Source organism: Tiliqua scincoides, chromosome 2, assembly GCF_035046505.1.
Source record: "Tiliqua scincoides isolate rTilSci1 chromosome 2, rTilSci1.hap2, whole genome shotgun sequence".
In the NCBI taxonomy this organism is placed as follows: Eukaryota; Metazoa; Chordata; class Lepidosauria; order Squamata; family Scincidae; genus Tiliqua; species Tiliqua scincoides.
Genome location: NC_089822.1, coordinates 35,702,303 through 35,720,680, shown reverse-complemented (window position 1 = coordinate 35,720,680; position 18,378 = coordinate 35,702,303). Strand labels below are relative to the sequence as shown.

At 43.5% G+C, this 18,378-nt stretch overlaps 1 protein-coding gene and 1 pseudogene across 1 annotated transcript in view; both read left to right on the top strand.

Annotated features, from left to right (window-relative positions):
• The window catches only part of EDIL3 (EGF like repeats and discoidin domains 3), a 190,856-nt gene that overhangs the window by 73,230 nt on the left and 99,248 nt on the right, over nt 1-18,378 (top strand). The window contains exon 5 of the mRNA XM_066612550.1: nt 11,076-11,189. Within this exon, the coding sequence (XP_066468647.1) occupies nt 11,076-11,189 (114 nt within the window). The remainder of the gene's footprint in view (nt 1-11,075; nt 11,190-18,378) is intronic.
• LOC136642502 (5S ribosomal RNA) lies at nt 12,036-12,152 on the top strand (annotated as a pseudogene).

The following is an 18,378-nucleotide window of genomic DNA, read 5'->3' as shown; positions in this document are numbered from 1 at the left end:
TTCCTCCCCCCCCCCCCATAAATTTAGGGGTATCAGAAAGTGGAAAGTGGCCTGATCTGCCTTAGGGCTCAGGGCTTCATCATGATGTTGTCAGCAGTTCATTTGGTCAATGGCAGCCAAAGATGAAAAGGATTATAAAAAGCAGATCTTTATGCTAATCGGTTTCTTATATCCTCTTATTTAGCCTATTTTAATATAAGCCCAAGACAGGTGCTCTTGGTCATATTATTTAATTCATTGAGAAGACTTTCCTGAGGGCTTCATTAATGGCTAACCTGGATTTAAAACTGATAAGCTTTTACCATTTAGGTTTAAAGTGAGGCATTAATTCTACCTAAAATTTGTTATAACTGGTTTGAAAGTGCCTATTAAACTGTGAGGTTTTTTACTTCCTCTTCTTATCATGGAAACTAAGCAAATGGGCAGCCCAATCCTACCCAGATTCCCTCACGCTGGTGCAGTGGCATCAGCATAGACTCTGCTGCATCTTGCGTGGGAATTTTGGAAGTGGAGGTCTCCTCAAGGTAAGGACATTTGTCTCCTTGTCCCTGGATAAGACCCAGCAGCTGCTGTGGGTCAACTCAGACCTGGGCCAGCTCAGTCATTGGCACAAGTCTGCATTGATCCATGTTAGTGGGTTAGGCCGAGGAAGGGGGCTAGGATATTGCTCGCACTATGCCACCAATCCTGTCACGCTCATAGGCTCAGTCAGTCAACCCCTGCCCTGTTAACCCCTTCCCTCCTCTGCCCTCCCCCACCCCTGCCCCAGAGTTACCTGCACTAGCAGGCATAGCGCCACACATCAGCACCAATGGGAAGGCTCTGCTTGTAGGCTCACTTTTGCAAAGTGCTTTCCAGCACTTTTGCAACAACTTGTGCTAACATAGCATATGCTCCACTGGTGTTTGTAAATGTTACAGTGGGGACATAAAGGTTTATAGACAAAATACTTGTTCTCTTCAGATGAGGACTGTCAACCATTCTGTCAGGTGCCCGAATGGACAAATAGTATTTTATATGCTTCATCAAAGACTCCGGGGCAGAGTATAACACAATAGAATATATTTGCATTTAATAGGAATTGCTATGGTAGCCAATATACTAAGCTTGCCCATGCAGATTATGTTCTCAGGGTGAAAAGAGACAGGTCAGAAACCCAAGAATCCCTTGACTGAGTGGAATTCACACAGAGGGTACACCTAAGTCCTACTGCAGCTAGAATCTCCCCATCACTGTCAGTATAGAATTGCATATGAAACCATATCCCACCTTGATTTAAAACAAAATGTTTTATGAAAACCCTATAAAAATAGTGATGTCATAGCCCAGGGAAAATGGTAAGTTTAGAATTAGCCTCACGGTAAGTGCTACATTACTATTTTCACTATCAATCTTTTCCAGTTCCTTCTAAGAACAGGCAGAGTACCTTTTGCCCAGTAGCAATATTCTTCAACACCATTTTTCAACTACAAAATATTTACACTGTCTCCTGCTGTTGATAGGTATTGAGAAAATTGATACTGAAATAGGAAATTCTTGCAGCATAACAGCTCTGTGGGTAGGAAATGTAATCTGAAATCAATTTTATGTAGTACTGCACCACAACCACTGTTTTTACCCAGCCATTTTTGCAAGTGAAACATTCCAAAATACATGCCTTGACTAATATAGTGACTGTATTTTGATTGGATTCCCCAGTTAGCTATTTACAGGGATAAAAGTGATGCATGTGACTTTTGTCAAGGGAACATAACGACAGGTACTCACACGTCAATAGCACAATCCTAAAATCAGAATGGGGTGTAGATTGCTCCCACTGATTATAAGCACTGTCATTATCAACCACGCTGCAATTAGATCATACCAGAACAGCTACCAGCAATTCTGAATGAGTCCACCCAACAAGGCAAAAACGGTAACAAAGTCATGGCTGTCACAATTTCTGCAGGAGTTTTGGAAATGGTAAATTGCTTTGTGATAGTAGAAGCCTCAAATCACCTACCAGGTATTTGAAGGGAAAAGCTGCAGATGTATATCTCAAGGAATCTCAGTTTAGCACAAGAGCTCTTGCCTACTGGCGCCTGCTCTTTCCCCTCGTAAGTTCTCTTGGTGAGAAGAGCACTGTCAACGTGGGTGGGACTGTTTAAGAGGCATGCATGAGGCTGTACGTAGAGGAGGTTGTTTCTGCATATTTGAACGTGTTTAAACTGGTTAGAGCAGAGACTTTCATCCTTTTCATCTCACGACACACTGACAAGGCACTAAAATTGTCAAGGCACACCATCAGGTTTTTGACAGTTGACAAGGCACACCTTGCTGCCAGTGGGGGGCTCACATCCCCCATTGGCCCTACTAATAAACGACCTTCTCCCAAAATCCTGTAGCTCACCTGTGGACTATTCACAGCACACCAGTGTGCCACGGCACAGTGGTTGAAAATGGCTGGGTTAGAGATCTAGAATTTTCATTGCATAGTACAAGGTGTGAGCTCCATTAGAGAAGAAGGGGAGCTATTTAGGACTGCTCCAGCATCTTCTTTGCTGCTCAATGTGTGTCATGATTCTGTAACAGGTTGGTGAGACAGGCATCATCTGTGTGGTTTTCTTTAAAAATAGCAGAACCTCCTCCTCCTGCCTGCCTGAAACTTTCCCATGGGCTGCTTTGGCAGGGGGAAACTGAAGTTGGACTGGACTGCCCATCTCTAAATTCTACTAAGCTCCAGATCTTCCATGCATACTTTTCACAGTCATGTGCAACTCTAAAGCCCCACTTTATTATCCCTTCCAACCTTTTCTGTCACTGTATCTGTGTTTTATTTTGTTGTATCAGCAGCCTTACTGGTTCCAAAATATCATAGGGCAACTCAAAGCTCTTATACTTTCCCTCATATTTCTCATAGTGTTTGAGAAGGACGTCTTGGAATTGTATTACTTTTATTGGCTGTTCTGGAAGCAAAAGCAGTAATTAACGCACATTCAAAATACTGCATTGTTGTGTATACATTAGCAAACAATGCCCAAATAACACACAATACATAATTGAAAGAAATAGTTTATGAAAATACAAAAACAGTGGGAAAACAAGAATGTGGAATATGAAGTGAAAATATTAACTCATTCTCCCTCTTCCTTTGCTTGAATAGAAATGCCTTCTGTTTGTGGAAGAGAGGGTCAGGATACAACACTTTGTATCTCATAGCCATAGGAGGTATCAAGTCCATATATTTGGGGAAATTAGATGTGCTAAATTCTTATCAAAATTAGGGTAGTATGTTGGCAGATTGTATTTACCTACAGTAAATCATATAGAAAATTAAAATGATTGACCTCAGATTAGTTTATTCTTATTTGTGATTTTTGAGCTGGTATCATTTTGAAGAGCTGAATTCTGTTGATATGTAGAAGCATAAATACGTCTGTTGAATACAAATAATAAAACTGATTAAACCCATTCACAAATAGTGCTAACTCTTTTTGCCTGTTTCCTAACAAACTTATACTAGGCCCAATCCAACTTTCCAGCACTGAGGCAGCTGTGCCAATGGAGCATATGCTGAATCCTGTGGTGGGGGGCAATCATGAAGACATTCTCAAGGTAAGGGAATGTTTATTCCCTAACCTTGGGACTGCATTGTGGCTACATTGGTGCTAGAAAGGTTAGGATTCAGCCCATGGTTTTATAACTACTTGAAATCTGTCTTTCCTGGTTCCCTGTCTACAAACTCAGCTGCAAGCTCATTAGAATTCAGGTATGTAATCTGCCCAAATTTACCCAGAGTACAGAAGCTAAATTAAAGCGACCTCATTCCAAGGCATGCAGCTTCTTGTGGAATTATAATTTCTAAGTGTCCAACCTATAATTTTGTTTTATTTCACTTTTCCCCCTCTGATATTGTCTCTATGAATCAATTAATCTGGATAATTACAAACCTATCAAACCACACTGATGCATTCATGCCAACGGATTGCAAACCAATATTTCTGTGATTCCCTGACCTTTCATTCACGTAGTGGGTCATGTACACAATTAATATGTAAATTCCAAAGCATATCTCTATTAATTTTTACTGATTTCATATGCCAGCCTTGATAGCTGTGCCTTGATATTAATTTTCAATATGCTGCAACAGTTTCTGACGTTTCAATGGCATTACCAAGAATCGCACAATTGGTGCCGTTGTGTGGGCTCGTAAATTGAATACCAGATAGTCTGGCTGAGAAAGAAATCCCAGGTGCCTAAAAAGCAGTTTCTAATAGCATTAATTAATTTAGTCCTGAGTCCTGTGGCAGTGTATTGTATTGGCAACCTTCAGTCTCGAAAGACTATGGTATCGCGCTCTGAAAGGTGGTTCTGGCACAGCGTCTAGTGTGGCTGAAAAGGCCAATCCAGGAGTGACAATCCCTTCCACACCGGGAGCAAGTGCAGTCTGTCCCTGGTCTGTCTCCCTGGCTATGGGCCTTCCTTCTTTGCCTCTTAGCCTCAGACTGTTGGCAAAGTGTCTCTTCAAACTGGGAAAGGCCATGCTGCACAGCCTGCCTCCAAGCGGGCCGCTAAGAGGCCAGGGTTTCCCACTTGTTGAGGTCCATCCCTAAGGCCTTCAGATCCCTCTTGCAGATGTCCTTGTATCGCAGCTGTGGTCTACCTGTAGGGCGCTTTCCTTGCACGAGTTCTCCATAGAGGAGATCCTTTGGGATCCGGCCATCATCCATTCTCACGACATGACCAAGCCAACGCAGGCGTCTCTGTTTCAGCAGTGAATACATGCTAGGGATTCCAGCACGTTCCAGGACTGTGTGGCAGTGTGTGCAGAGGAGAAGCCAGCAGGCTGATTACTACCATCATCAAAGTTTACGGAAGAAATGTGTTTCTGTGCAGTCATCGGAGTTATGATTCAGGGGCTTCCAATCCAAGTGTTCTGAACCACCTCATCAGTGACTATCAACCCAATACAATTGGGTTGCCCAGCTGGCAGAAGTATCCTTCTGCCAGCATTAACTAAAATAATGTAAAATAAAATAATCTTTCTTCAGCGCGAAAGCATAAGAAGGCAATGGGGGAATCAGGGAGGGGTTTGGTGGCAGCAACATCCACTGAATCCAAGCTCCCTTTCCAGACTTAGTTCCCTGACCTAGGCCCATTTATCTGGCACAAATATGAGTATGCCAGACCAGACTTTGGAGGCTTACCCCTGAATAAGGGAACACATGTGAACACATGTTCCCTTACCCAGAGGAGACCTCTGCAACTGTCCCCTGCCCTGCAGGATACAGCGCAAGTCGTTTTAGTGTGGCTGCACTGGTAGGGAGTGAGGGGAACGATAGGATTGGTCCTCAAGGATAGGATTTGGCCTTAATATTTCACTAAAAACATATTTTTAACTATCAGCCCAATCCTAATCTGCCCTGGAGCAGGCGGGCCAACTGATCTGCACTGCATCCAGAGCAGGGTTGGGGCTGCCTGCGGCTCAGCTTGAGGCAAGGGGAATTCATTGCCCTTACCCCAGGTAATCCCGCAGCAGCCCCAATGGGGCTACTCAGATCTGTGCCACCTAAAGAGGTGGCGTAAATCCAAGCAGCCCAGAGCTGCTCCGGGGTTGCTCAGGAGTGGGGTACAAATGCCAGATCCTGGCCCTACCCTCCTGCTTGGCCGCAGCCCACCCATATGCCTACCCGCCGCCCATTCTCCCCGTCCCAGAATGTCTTCTTCCCACCCTCCCCAAGCCCCTGTGCTGGCCTGCCTCTGCTAATATGGCTGTACCTATTGCACCAGTTCAGCAGGGGTTGAGTCAGCCTCTAGAGGATGGTGCACAGCCTCCCTCCTCACTCAGTGGCGCAAATGTGCCTTACAGCGCGTTTGCAAGACCCCAGGGCTGGTGCAGGGAACATGTGCTGGCCTATCCCGGGGTCTGGTTTGTGTCCGATCTCTTTTTGTCTTCCTCAAAGTCAATTCAACAGGATATTATTAAATATCCTGTTGCATTTATTTTTAGGAACACAGAAAGATACAGAAACTTAGTTCAAAACAGAGAGTTGAGTCGGTGTGGTGAGTTTCTAATGGAGTGCAATTTTTGTGTGTCAGATTGGTTTAACAAGTGCTTCAAAGCAGAGTTATAAATTGTTCATGCCTTTCCTCATGGATATGTTGAAGTCTTCAAGAAATGACATTTTAACTACACTAAATTTAGTATCACTTCAAGACATAGGGAAAAAAGTTGTTACAAGCTTGGCCTTTGTTTGACTCCTGCAAAGAAAGTGGCTTTGGCTTGCCTTCTTTTCTCTTGAAAGCAATAGCAGTTTAGCTTTTCTGCAACCTGCATCTTACCCATTCCCAGAATAAAAGGTCTTTTAAATATTATGTATTTTGAATTAATATTATATTTCCTTTATCACCCTTTCTTAAACTAAGGCTAACCTCACAGTGTGTGAAGAGAAATTAACACATCTTTCAACGCACTGCCACAGTGAACGCCCCAATTAAAATGACATTCTCTGAAATTGCCTCACTAGGGTGAAATTCTGCCGGAAAATGAACAACTGTGAAACGGAGCAGGCTTTATCCTGCCAAAAGTACCTCACTCACACTGCTACCCCGTTTAAAGTGCTGTCATTTATGACAACTTGTTGAAATTATCAGTGCTGTGTCATCAACTTGGGGGGGGGGGAGCACCGGGTAATGCCACCTTTCAAAATGTGTGTACGAAGTGAATTAAATACTTACATTTTTAAATGGCACATTTAAAGACAGTGTGCAAGAACTATGACAGTTTTCCAGATGAAATCTGCATGTATCATTTAGTCACACATGCATGCCCTATCCCATGATATTTAATGCTCATATCCAGTGGTGTAGCTTTGGTGGAGGCGGTGCAGTAGGTAAGGCAGGCTCTGAAAAGTGCTATGTAAGCAGCCCCTTCCACTCACCTTCGGAGCCATTCCGAGCAGAGACACCAATGCGCAGGCACTCCAGAGGTGAGTGGGAGGGGGCACTTTCGTGGCGCATTGCGGCTCCTGTAGTACTTAATGCACAAGCCCCCTATAGCTATACCAATGTTCATATCTGAAGTGGAGAAACCAGATGACTTGCCAAGTTATTCCCCAAGCTACCTTAGTGTTAGCAGAGAGCTGTGCACAATTGGATCAGCTTTCCTGAAACAGTCATCAAGTGTCCATACAGAGACTATACATGAGTTTTACATGGAATCGCCTAACACAAATTATCTAACCATTTCAGATAGTTAAGCCAAGCACTTAATTTTGACAGAATTCTATATGTGCTATAAAAACAAATCCCTGGGTAAACTTGCATTTATATTTTGATAATACAAAATATGTGTTGCATGTCACTATTTTTCCTATTTCTACCATTAAATTATTTACATGTCATTCCCCCATATATGTCACAAACATGTTTCAAGAAGTTCAGGCAGCGTACATAAAAGTGTCTCTTTATCCTCACAATAACCCTGTGTGATAAACTAGCCTCAGATATAATAGCTTGCTCAAGGCTACCAAGTGAGTGTACTTTATGGCTGTGCAGAGATTTGAGCCCAGTTCTTACTGGTCTAACACTCTGTCCATTAAACATTCTACAATTTGAGGAACTTGTTTAAGGTTTATGCGCTTGAAATTCTGATGTTGGCTCCTTTCAGTGTCCCATACTTTAGGAAATAAAATCAGCATAATATGGCATTTCTCAGTTAAAGGAAGAAAAATGGTATTTCCAATCAATAAGGGTTTTGACTGGATAAAAGCTTATACAATGGACCAAATGCTGGTTTATATGATAATGCTTGTTTTTATCACTCTGTACAACACACTTATCAGAAAGTGTGCAAGTATGTAAATATTCTCAGTTTTTCTCTAGATTTTGCATTTCAACAAGAAAAGCTATTATCTAAGTCCGGAGTAAGCTTTGTCTTTTTGTGTCATCCATTTCCTCAATTTCTTAGAAAGTATACTTTTTTCTATTCTCTTTCAAAAAGTGGTTTATGTTTTCTTCCTTTGAAAGAGTAAAAAGTCATTGTATATCAGATCAGCAAAATCTCTTTCCCTTTTCTCTCCAAAACTTTAGAGAGAAGGAATATTTATTGTTCTTTGTTCTCTCTCTCCAGGTTACCCTTTAAGTTCTTTTTTCTGAAAACGTACCTATTCGCCATTTGAGTCTTGCAAAATGGTTTCACTTCTCAATTTGAAGGTTGCTTGTATCCTGAGCACTGAACAGGAGAACAGAGACTAACAGCGCAATCCTATCTTGTGCTGGAACAGATTCAGATTCAGGAACCTTTATTGGCATTAAATAAAACATAACATAGGACAATACAGGTCCAACCTTGTTATACACTGATTTTTTATACACGGATTTGACTCAACACGAATGGCCCCTGCAAAGGAAGGAATGTGCTGATCCCTGGAGAAGGGGAAAAATGCACCCCTTTAAAATCACAGTTTAAAAAAACCGCTTTTCTTACTGTTGTAGAGAGAGAAAGTCATGCAAGTGATTACAGGTATAACCTAATTATCCATAGATTTTTCTCTCTCAACGCAATGAGAAGCGCCCTTTAAATTAAAGGAAAATTAAAGGAAAACAGTCCTTTAACAATGAGAGAGGGGGGAGCAGGCTGACAATCCATCAATCATTCTCTCTTCAGGCAGCTTCAGCCCATGACCCCTCCCTTCCCCCTGAGCATGTGAAAGAAAGATACTTTGCATTGGTGAAGGGAGGGGTGAGAGTGAAACCTTTCTTAGCACCTTGAGAGAGACTGATTGTTGGATTGTCCTCTTAATGACTCTATCTTAACCTCACAAAGGTCAGCAAGGCTGTTTTTAAATCACCTGAGCAAAGAAACTTTGTTTTTAAAATTGATTTGCTATAGTGCATTTTTTGCCATCCAAGTGAGTTCTGGGAAGGGAAACCAAATAATGAGTCTCAAATAATGAGACTCAAGCTGTACATGTAAACTACACCTAAAACAGCCCATGTGCCCAACCAATACACCGCCCTTACTTATACCACGCCTCCTCAAAATTGAGTAAAGAAATTTTGCAACCTGGCATGTACATGCCTCATCATTTCCTAATAGCAACTGATGTAGCAATGGCCTGAGCAACTGCAAACGCAGATCATCAAACCATTTGCAAGTTAAAACCATATGTGGAAGAGATTCAACGTCCAGAGAGTTGCAAGGTCTGGAACAGGCCTGGAGGCCTGCACTGTAACTAGCACAAGATAGGGACCAAAAGTGGCTCAGCTGGAGGTAAGAGGAAACTCTTCCCCTTACAACCGTGTAAGCCACCACAGCCCCAATGGGTCTCCTTGGACTTGTGCCACCTCTGGAGGTGGCATAAGTCAGAGGAAAGCAGAGTGGCTTGTAGCTGCTCTGTACTGCTCGGGAATGAGAGTTAGGATCCAGCATATCTGCTGGGTCCCAACCCTGCCTCTTGCTCCCCATCAGCCCTCCCCAGGACTGCTCTCCCCCTGCCCCAGAACGCCTCCCTCCCACCTCCTCCCTGCCTTCTCCCCCCCTCCCCAGAACCTTGTGTCGGCCGAGCTCGACCAATGCAAGACTCCCCTGTGAAGTTAGCACAGAGACTGGATGCACATATCCCTGCGGCAGCCCAGCCGACTCCTGAGGAGGCGCAAACAAGCTTTCAGCGCTGCTAGGATTGTACCCTAACTTAAAACAAAAGGGGTTAGCAGAGTTTATTTGAGGAAGGAAGGAAGGAAGGACGGACGGACGGACGGACGGACGGACGGACGGACGGACGGACGAAAGAAAGAAAGAAAGAAAGAAAGAAAGAAAGAAAGAAAGAAAGAAAAGCATTATCGCAGCAGGATGGAATCTGTTACTTCTTTCCCCATGATTCCAGTACTTGACAAATGCTGCCAGGGATGGTATTGAAGCTGGCAGGCAATTAACAGTTCAATACTATTATACTTGTAGAAAACTGACAGACCTATGATTGTAGATATGGTGATCATAGGAAACCTTGTGGTAGGTCTGGAGGGGCAATCACTGGGGCCTTTTCAACATGTGTTCCCTTACCACATGGCTACATTGTGGCTACACTGGAGCTGGGAAATTGGATAGGATTGAGCCCTAAATCTCTTAAAGCATATTTACTGAAGGAATAAATGACTATATTTTTCAGAGAGGAATGTGATGCAAAAAATCAATATAAGTCAGTGCTTAGTAGAAGAGGTAATATGGGAAATGAATTATGTTGGTGAAAGGAAATTCATATGTTTAGGTTTCTCTTTTTGTTTTAGTGAGAAAAAAACAACCTTTGTGTTTAAATTGCCTAACTTTGGCTATATTGCACTATATATTTTTCAGGGTATAGCATTATCTGGTGTGTGCAGTGTATTCTTAGGAATGCATGCTCAGAAGTAGGTCCTATTTAGTTCAATGCAGATTATACCAAACAGGGTGTGCTTAAGATGGAAAGCATGCAAAGCAATCTACTCAGAAGTGAGTCCCATTGAGTTCAATTAAAACATAAGAACAGCCCCACTGGATCAGGCCAAAGGCCCATCTAGTCCAGCTTCCTGTATCTCACAGCGGCCCACCAAATGCCCCAGGGAGCACACCAGATAACAAGAGACCTGCATCCTGGTGCCCTCCCTTGCATCTGACATAGCCCATTTCTAAAATCAGGAGGTTACACATACACATCATGGCTTGTAACACGTGATGGATTTTTCCTCCAGAAATTCGTCCAATCCCCTTTTAAATGCATCTAGGCCCGATGCCATCACCACATCCTGTGGCAAAGAGTTCCACAGATTAACTACATGCTGAGTACAGAAATATTTTCTTTTGTCTGTCCTAACTCTCCTAGCTCTCAACTTTAGTGGATGTCCCCTGGATTAGATTTACATGCAGGTATGTCTGTGTAGGATTGCAGCCTTTATTGTAGATTCCTGGGAGGGAGAGGTTTTTGACTGAATGCATTTTTTACTGATATTATATTACCTAGTAATACTAATTATATGCAATCAAGTACCAGAACTCTTATTTCAAAAATGCAAACATTTTCTGATTAATACTCTAATGCGCTCATTGGTCATCCCCACAGATGTGAATGAATGTGAACTTGAACCCTGCAAGAACGGTGGAATTTGTACAGATCTCATTGCAAACTATTCCTGTGAGTGTCCAGGTGAATTTATGGGAAGAAACTGCCAGTACAGTAAGTATAGTTTACCATGTATGGATTTAAACTCTGATCCTTTTATTGCAAAATAACTGCATGCTAGTATGCAGAATCCAATTGTGATTGCTAAGGTTCTAGATATTTAAATGAAGAATATTACCTGATTATAAATGATCTGATTATTTATAATATTAATCATAGCCTAACTGATGCCATGTTCCCTCTCTCAAGCTCTGACTGATGCCTGCATTCTGCAGTACTTTGTTTGAAACTGCTCTCTCGTCAAATTTCTCATCATTCTGCAGCTCAGCCCTGCCAGACCCATAAAGGCACTATGCACCTAATCCATGACAGTCAACATTTCAGCACTGCTTAGGTCAAGCTTTTGATTCTGTATATTTAGAAAGAGGTCTCCACAAATGGTGGTCCTATTTTATAGGTGGTCTTGGTGCAGTCACACATGGTGCCATTCTGCACATTCACAGAACTGACTGAGAAGCTACTAGGGCTCTGGTGAGTTTGCTTTTGTTCTTAAGACAAGAGATCCCTGTACACACCTTGTGTTTTAAAGGGAGAAAAAAATATCCAGTCCCTCATTTCCTTTGAGGAATACCACATAAATTCAAATTGAAGCATTGCAAGAGTGATCCAACAGTTGGAGCCGAACCTGAAGGGGGAACAGTTGGGCGGGTCATCTTGTTTCTGCACAAATGATTACACAGAGACCTATCATTGCACACTGTGTGTCTCAAGGTTAGGAAGAATGCCCAATCCTTCTGTTCCTTTTTAACCATCACTGAAGCAGCATCACAAGTAATGCTTATCTTTGTCTTTTGTCCCACAGAAATTTGGAAGACTTTAAACACAGTTTTAATTTTTATTTTCTACGACTGTTACCCTGCACATACCCGATCTCATCTGATCTTGGAAGCTAAGCAGGGTCAGTCCTGGTCAGTACTTGGATCGGAGACCACCTGGGAATACCAGGTGCTGTAGGCTTATACCGTAGTCTTTCGAGACTGAAGGTTGCCAACCATTGTGTTAGTAGTTTGATGTTACAAAATCATAGATTTAAAAATGTTGGTAGTTAGTACATTAGTTAGTTCTGTGTCACTGTAACCTCTGGGGGCTGGGGATAAGAATAGGCCCTCAGTTTGCCTATACTTGTCATAAGTGGTGACTGAACAGCCACTGGATAGATGGGACTCGTTAGCCTGGGAAGGCAGCTCATCTGAGAAAAGGAAAACTCTGATCCCAAACCTCCACTACCTTGTGGCTACATCCAGTTACGGAAAAGGCTTCAGGAGTCATCCTCGAGACAAAATCCGGAGACGGGGTCCCTGAGGCAGTTCATGGCTGAACACAGTCACGTTCCGGCAACTCCTGCAACGCCGCTGGAACCAACCGTATTGGCTTCTGCCTTTCCATTGGAGAGGGAAGATTTGCTGCATGGGTAACAGTCTATCCTCCATATCTACTTTACCCAGGCTTTGCGCACTGGAGAGGACACTGTTCCAGAACCACTATTCAGAGCGTGATACCATAGTCTTCCGAGACTGAAGGATGCCAACACTGTATGGCAACAAGGGTTACTTTTTAAAAACTTGCCATTGTGGAGCAAAACACTTATCCACTATTGGGCATAACACTGGTCTCCTTTATTTGAGGAAAAAGCTTTGTAGTGGGCATCTGCATCCCCACAGCAATATTCCTGCAGCATCCTTGTAACAGTATCAGCACCTTCTGCAAACCTACTTCCTTCTTCACTACTGACAGTGGCTTCCAGTGCATAAACTCTCTTCAGGCTGCTGTCAGGATCAAAGCAATACCTAAAAGGCACAGCAAATGGCATACGTCCCACACTAGGTGATTGACCAGTACTGGGGTTCCCCCTAAAAAGGCAGTGAAACATCATTCAGAAGCCAAGCCTTCAGAAAAACTTTCCAAAGTCTAAACACCAATGCCTTCTACCTTGGTGGCTGCAACATTCCTGTTGCCAACCTGATCCTGGAACAATCTCACTCTTTATTGAAATCTATTCCAAAGATACCATTGTTGGGCTATTCCTATGGATCTGACATTGTCATGGACCACACTATCTCTGAGGGAGTTACACCACCTGGGAGAAAAGACCATGCGTGGGGGAGAAAGGACAGAAGAACGGCAATTGAACTTTGCATTGTAACAAGGTGTTCTTTGTTGTCCTCTTACAACAGTAGCTAACAGCCCTGACACACACACCCCATAACTTCTCCCAGGTGTTATGTTTCCAGCAATACCTCTTGCCTAGTCCTTTGTGGCTTTGCCACTATATGCAGCATCTAACAATTTTCAGCCAAGGGATTCCTCTATCTAGGGCATCCTATGGCATGATATTCGCCTCAAGTCTGTGCATTTGGTGAATTCTTCCTTAAGAGTTCATTTTGCTGCCATCTCTGTCTTCCATTTGGCAGTAGGCAATGTATGTGTTTCCCATACTGCTAATCAGAAGATTTTTCAAGAACTATCCACCCACCTATAAAGCTACTTGTTCCATTATGGAATTTGTCTTCCATCCTGTGCCAATTTATGAGCAAACTGTTCGAGCGTATGGCTACAGTAGATCTATGTCAACATTGGTGTTTCTGATATGCATTAGTTCAGCATGGAAGACCAGTGAACTGTGCACTCTACTCTGTGGTCTGATTTTTCCATGTTTCATTTTTAATCCAGAAACAGTGGTGTTGAGATTGGGCATTGCCCTTTTGCCCAATCTCAACATTCCACATTAATCAAGAAAATCCCATCTCTTTTCTTTCAAAACAAAGCTTCAGATGCTGAAAGAGAGGTTCATATATCCAGACTATTAGGAGAGCTTATTTTTTCTACATTCACTGAACTGCATCATTCTGGGCAAAGAACAGGCTTTTTATCTGCCACTGAAAAGCCCCAAGAAGGCAGGAATGTTTTTACCCATCATCTGCATGTTTGCGCCTCTGTGGGTGGGAGCCACGTAGGCACGTTCAGTTGCGCCAACACGCGGAGGCAGGCAGAAGCCTCCGCGGTGGCTCCTGCGCCGCCGCTTGTGTCGTAGGTAGGTGTGGTAGGTAGGCGTGGTAGGCATGGGGAGGGGGCAGGAGGGGTCGTTTCTGGGAGGGGGAGGGCGGGCAATGGGCGGCCCTGGGGGTGGGCACATGGGGGGCCGGGGCGGGGCTGGGACCAGCCGCTTCCAGCCGCTCCGCTCTCCTCGGACTTGCGCCACCTCCAGAGGTGGTGCAGCTACGAGGAGACCCATCAGGGTGTGCAGTCCTTACCCAGGGGTAAGGGGAAGAGCTTCCCCTTGCCCGTGGCTGAGCCGCTGCACCCAACAAACCTGCATTGGATGCAGTGCAAGCCTCCTGGCTTGCCTGCTCCAGCGCAGGTTTGGATTGTGCCCTTAGTGACTTACCAGTTAGTGAAGAAAGAACCACTAGCTTCCTGGAAAGCACAACCCATCTGAGTGCTTCATCCTACAGTGCAAGATTGAGAGGTGTTTCAGTTCTGGAGAGCATTGTGATTTACATGATGGACCTTTATCAAGCACTATACATAGTCATGAGGTAATGCCTTGTTTGGGTGCACTGTTGTACAGAATATCTTCTCCTAAACTACGAATTCAGTAGCTGTGACTGCTCAGAGACATCAAGTTAAGCTTGCTTAATTAGATTACTTGCTTGTTTACTAGTTCCTTGCGCCTATAATTCATTGAGTGGTCATCTGTGCAGTCACATGGTTCACCCAGCCATCACTTCTCCTGGTCTAGCTCTAACTGTTGGAACTTAGAGATGGCCCTTAAAGGAACTAAGAGCCCAATCCTAGGCCCATCTACTCAGAAGTAAGTCTCATTATAGTCAGTAGTACTTACTCCCAGGTAAGTGTGGATAGGATTGAGCTCTGAGTGACTGAACATTCTTTCCAGCCTTCAGGCACCCAATGTGCATTGGGTTTCCACCCTTAAGATCAGGGGCAAAACAACAATGTCCTGGAAACTTTTGAGTCTGCTCTCCACTTTTGCAGAACAGGACTATATAGTTAAACATAAGCAATCTGTTCTTCTGATTCAATGCTTCATTCATGGTGCCTCAAAGCACTAGTTCAATAGTCCACTCCAGCATATCTTAACTACAGTATCTCCTTTCCTTCTGCTTCATCTTTTACCATGTGGCAATCTATTCCAGGAGGAAGTATTTTAACTTCGCATTCTGTTGGTCTTTAAAAGTAATATTTATAAACCATCCAAAATCTATGTAAAATCTCTTGTGGAAATCTCTTGTGGAAAACCGTTTCATTACCATGCTATACTTAAATGCTCTTAATTCTTAGGTTATGTTATGGTATGTAAATAATACGATGGACAGGTGGTTTAATGTCTGTACTGACTAGAGTACGCTGAAATACCCCTGTTTAGGGAGGCAACTGCATCTCTCCTAAGCACTTTGGCATAATTTCCCTGACTTTTAACATTCATTTGTGAGCTATAAATGTAAACTAGCGATAGCAGAGTTCATATTAAAATGCAAGCTCCTACTTATATAACTACATTATTCTTGTAAACTACAGTGCCAGCATTAGCAGGCTCCCGCTTCCTTTCACAAGGGTTTTTGCCATGTTGTAGCACCTAATTATGTAGTTACACATTGTAATTACAAATCCTAATTGCATCATTGCACATATTTACAATAATTATGTAATTGAAAGCTGTCACACTAATTATGTAAATCTGTGATTACTGATTACATGTACCTCAGTTAGACCAAAATTTTCTTACTATAGTCTCAGAATTCTTGAAATACCAGCACTGAGTTAGACAATGTAGAAATATTACAACATGTAGTTCAGTTTTGGGTTATAGATGAATGTTTGTTCAGGTGGGTTTTCCCCCCTTTTATTTGTGAATTTTCTTGGCTTTTGCTTCAGGATATTTTTCTGAACTTCCCTAGGAAGACTTTTCACAGCTTGATTATAGATCATTCCCCCAAAGGTTTTTATTCCTGTTCATTAATTCCACCCAGTAATTCTTCTCTACCAAATCCTATCCCCCACCATTGGTACCAACGCAGCTATGGTGATGGACTGTGTGCTGCATCCAGTGGTGGGGAGGGGGTGTGATCAGATTGCAAGCTGGAGGTAGGTAAAAACACTTTACTACCACCCCCCCCCCAGTAGGCTTCCTGATTGCCTATGGGTCTCCTTGGACATATGTCAGCCATTTTGCATTTGTCCAAGGAGAGAAGAGTGGAGGGAATGAAGGATAGCATCTGATGCCCCAAGATCTACCATCATTGTTTTTTGTTAATTCATTCCAAGGCCTTGGAAGTTGAAGTTTCTGCCATAGAATTAAGCTGTTTCCTTCTCTAAAATGGAATTTAAAAGGTGACTAGTCCACTCTTTAGGGACTATGGTTATCAGTAGCATTGGGAACTAGAGTCAGTGTCTCAGGCTCAAGTAGTGAAAATGTGTGATTTTTGCTTACTCAGTGATTCATGGGTCACATGCGTGGAAGACTCTGGAAAAGATTCAGGTTAGGGTCCCCCTGACTTAGCACTCATCCCCACATGTGCTGACTCAAGTCTGCCTGGGTCTGGTAGTGCTTACTTACTGTTTTCACCACTTGGAAAACCTTGTGGGGCAAGTATTCTGATCAGTGAGCATCAAGGAGTTCCAACCGGGAGACAGGGAAGGGTTAATGTGAGGGGGGGAGACGGGCCAGGGTCTCTTTTCCTGTCTCTGATAGGAAGGAAGGAAGGAACGGATGATCATTGGACAAAAGATGAACATTCTGATATTTTCATTGGTTGAGGGAGGGCAGGAGGAGCAGCGGAGATGGGGCAACCTGCAAAGGGTCTATTTCTGAGTAGAGCTGCAAAGGATTGGGTTGTCCTTGTAAGCCTCCCAGTTGCTGCTTGTGACCCGACTCCCTCTTGCCGCTTCTGTTCCGGTTCTCATGCAATCCCTCCCACCCTGTTTACAGATGGAAGGGAGCAGCAGGGGAGTGAGTAAAGAGAACTCCCCCCCACATGCACACACACCCCAGCAGCAGCTCCGTTTTTCCCATAACTGGCTTTTTAAAGGGGGAGACTCAGTCTATGGAAGAAAGAGAAGGCAGAGGTGTAATCATGCTTTGCATGACATGGCTCTGTTGTTACTTTGGAGGAAGGGGGACCCTCACTGAATGAGCAGCTGAAGAGGGACTACTTCCTTCCTACCCTTCCTGCCCTCTTTTCAGATGGGTGGGGACAGCAGGGGAGTGAGAAAAGGGAACTCCAAGACACACACACACTCCCCAGCAACAGCCCTGTTTTTTTTCCACGGCAGGCTTTTTAAAGGGGGTGGTGACTCGACTCGAGTTCATTAGAGTCACTAAAGGGTGACTTGGAGATTCAGAAAGTTCCTGTTAGGACTCTTTATCGAGTTGAGTCTTGGGGGACAGTGCATTGGCAACTCAACTCAAGTTCAAGCCCCTCTGGGTTTTCCCATCCCTGGTTATCAGTTTCCACAGTGTTGTAATTATGCAACACAAATTATAAGGTTTGATCCTTCCCTCAGTACATACAACCACAACATTAAAAACACTGCTACTGCCTGAGATACTTGTTTTTTGCATTGTCTATATCCTTCCCTCCAGACACAGCCAGAATGTTAAAAACACTGCTATTGGCCGATGCAACTAAACACTTACGTTCAGATCGCTGATTGGTTTAGCTATCACCCACAAAATCCTGCTGGTAGCAATCGCAAGCCCATCATAAAGTGAATAAAATACTGTATACTATAGTGAACCTTGTTTTGCTTCAGAGAATTCATTGTAAAATGATTTGATCATAAAATGAACCCACTGTAAGTGGAGCTCCACTATATGGTTTCTCTTGCACCATGATCCCTCAGGTTGCCTATCTGCAGAATCTCATTTGACTATGCTCTTGAGCTTTTGTGAAAACTTCTACAAGAACTCCCTCATTCCTGCCTAAGACACACTCATTTTTGTGGGGACTCATTTTTCCAGTCTTTGGAAATTCTCTACTTCCCACCTCACTCCTTCCAAAACAGTGACGGACCTCCCCAGCCCCATGCCCCAGGGCAAAGGTCTGAGATGGCACTCCCCCACGGGATGCTGTCATTCCTCCACATGAACAAATCCACAGTCCCTCACCTGAGGCTCTCGGATCCTCATGCGACTGCAGGCTTCCCTCAGGGATGCTTCCCCAAA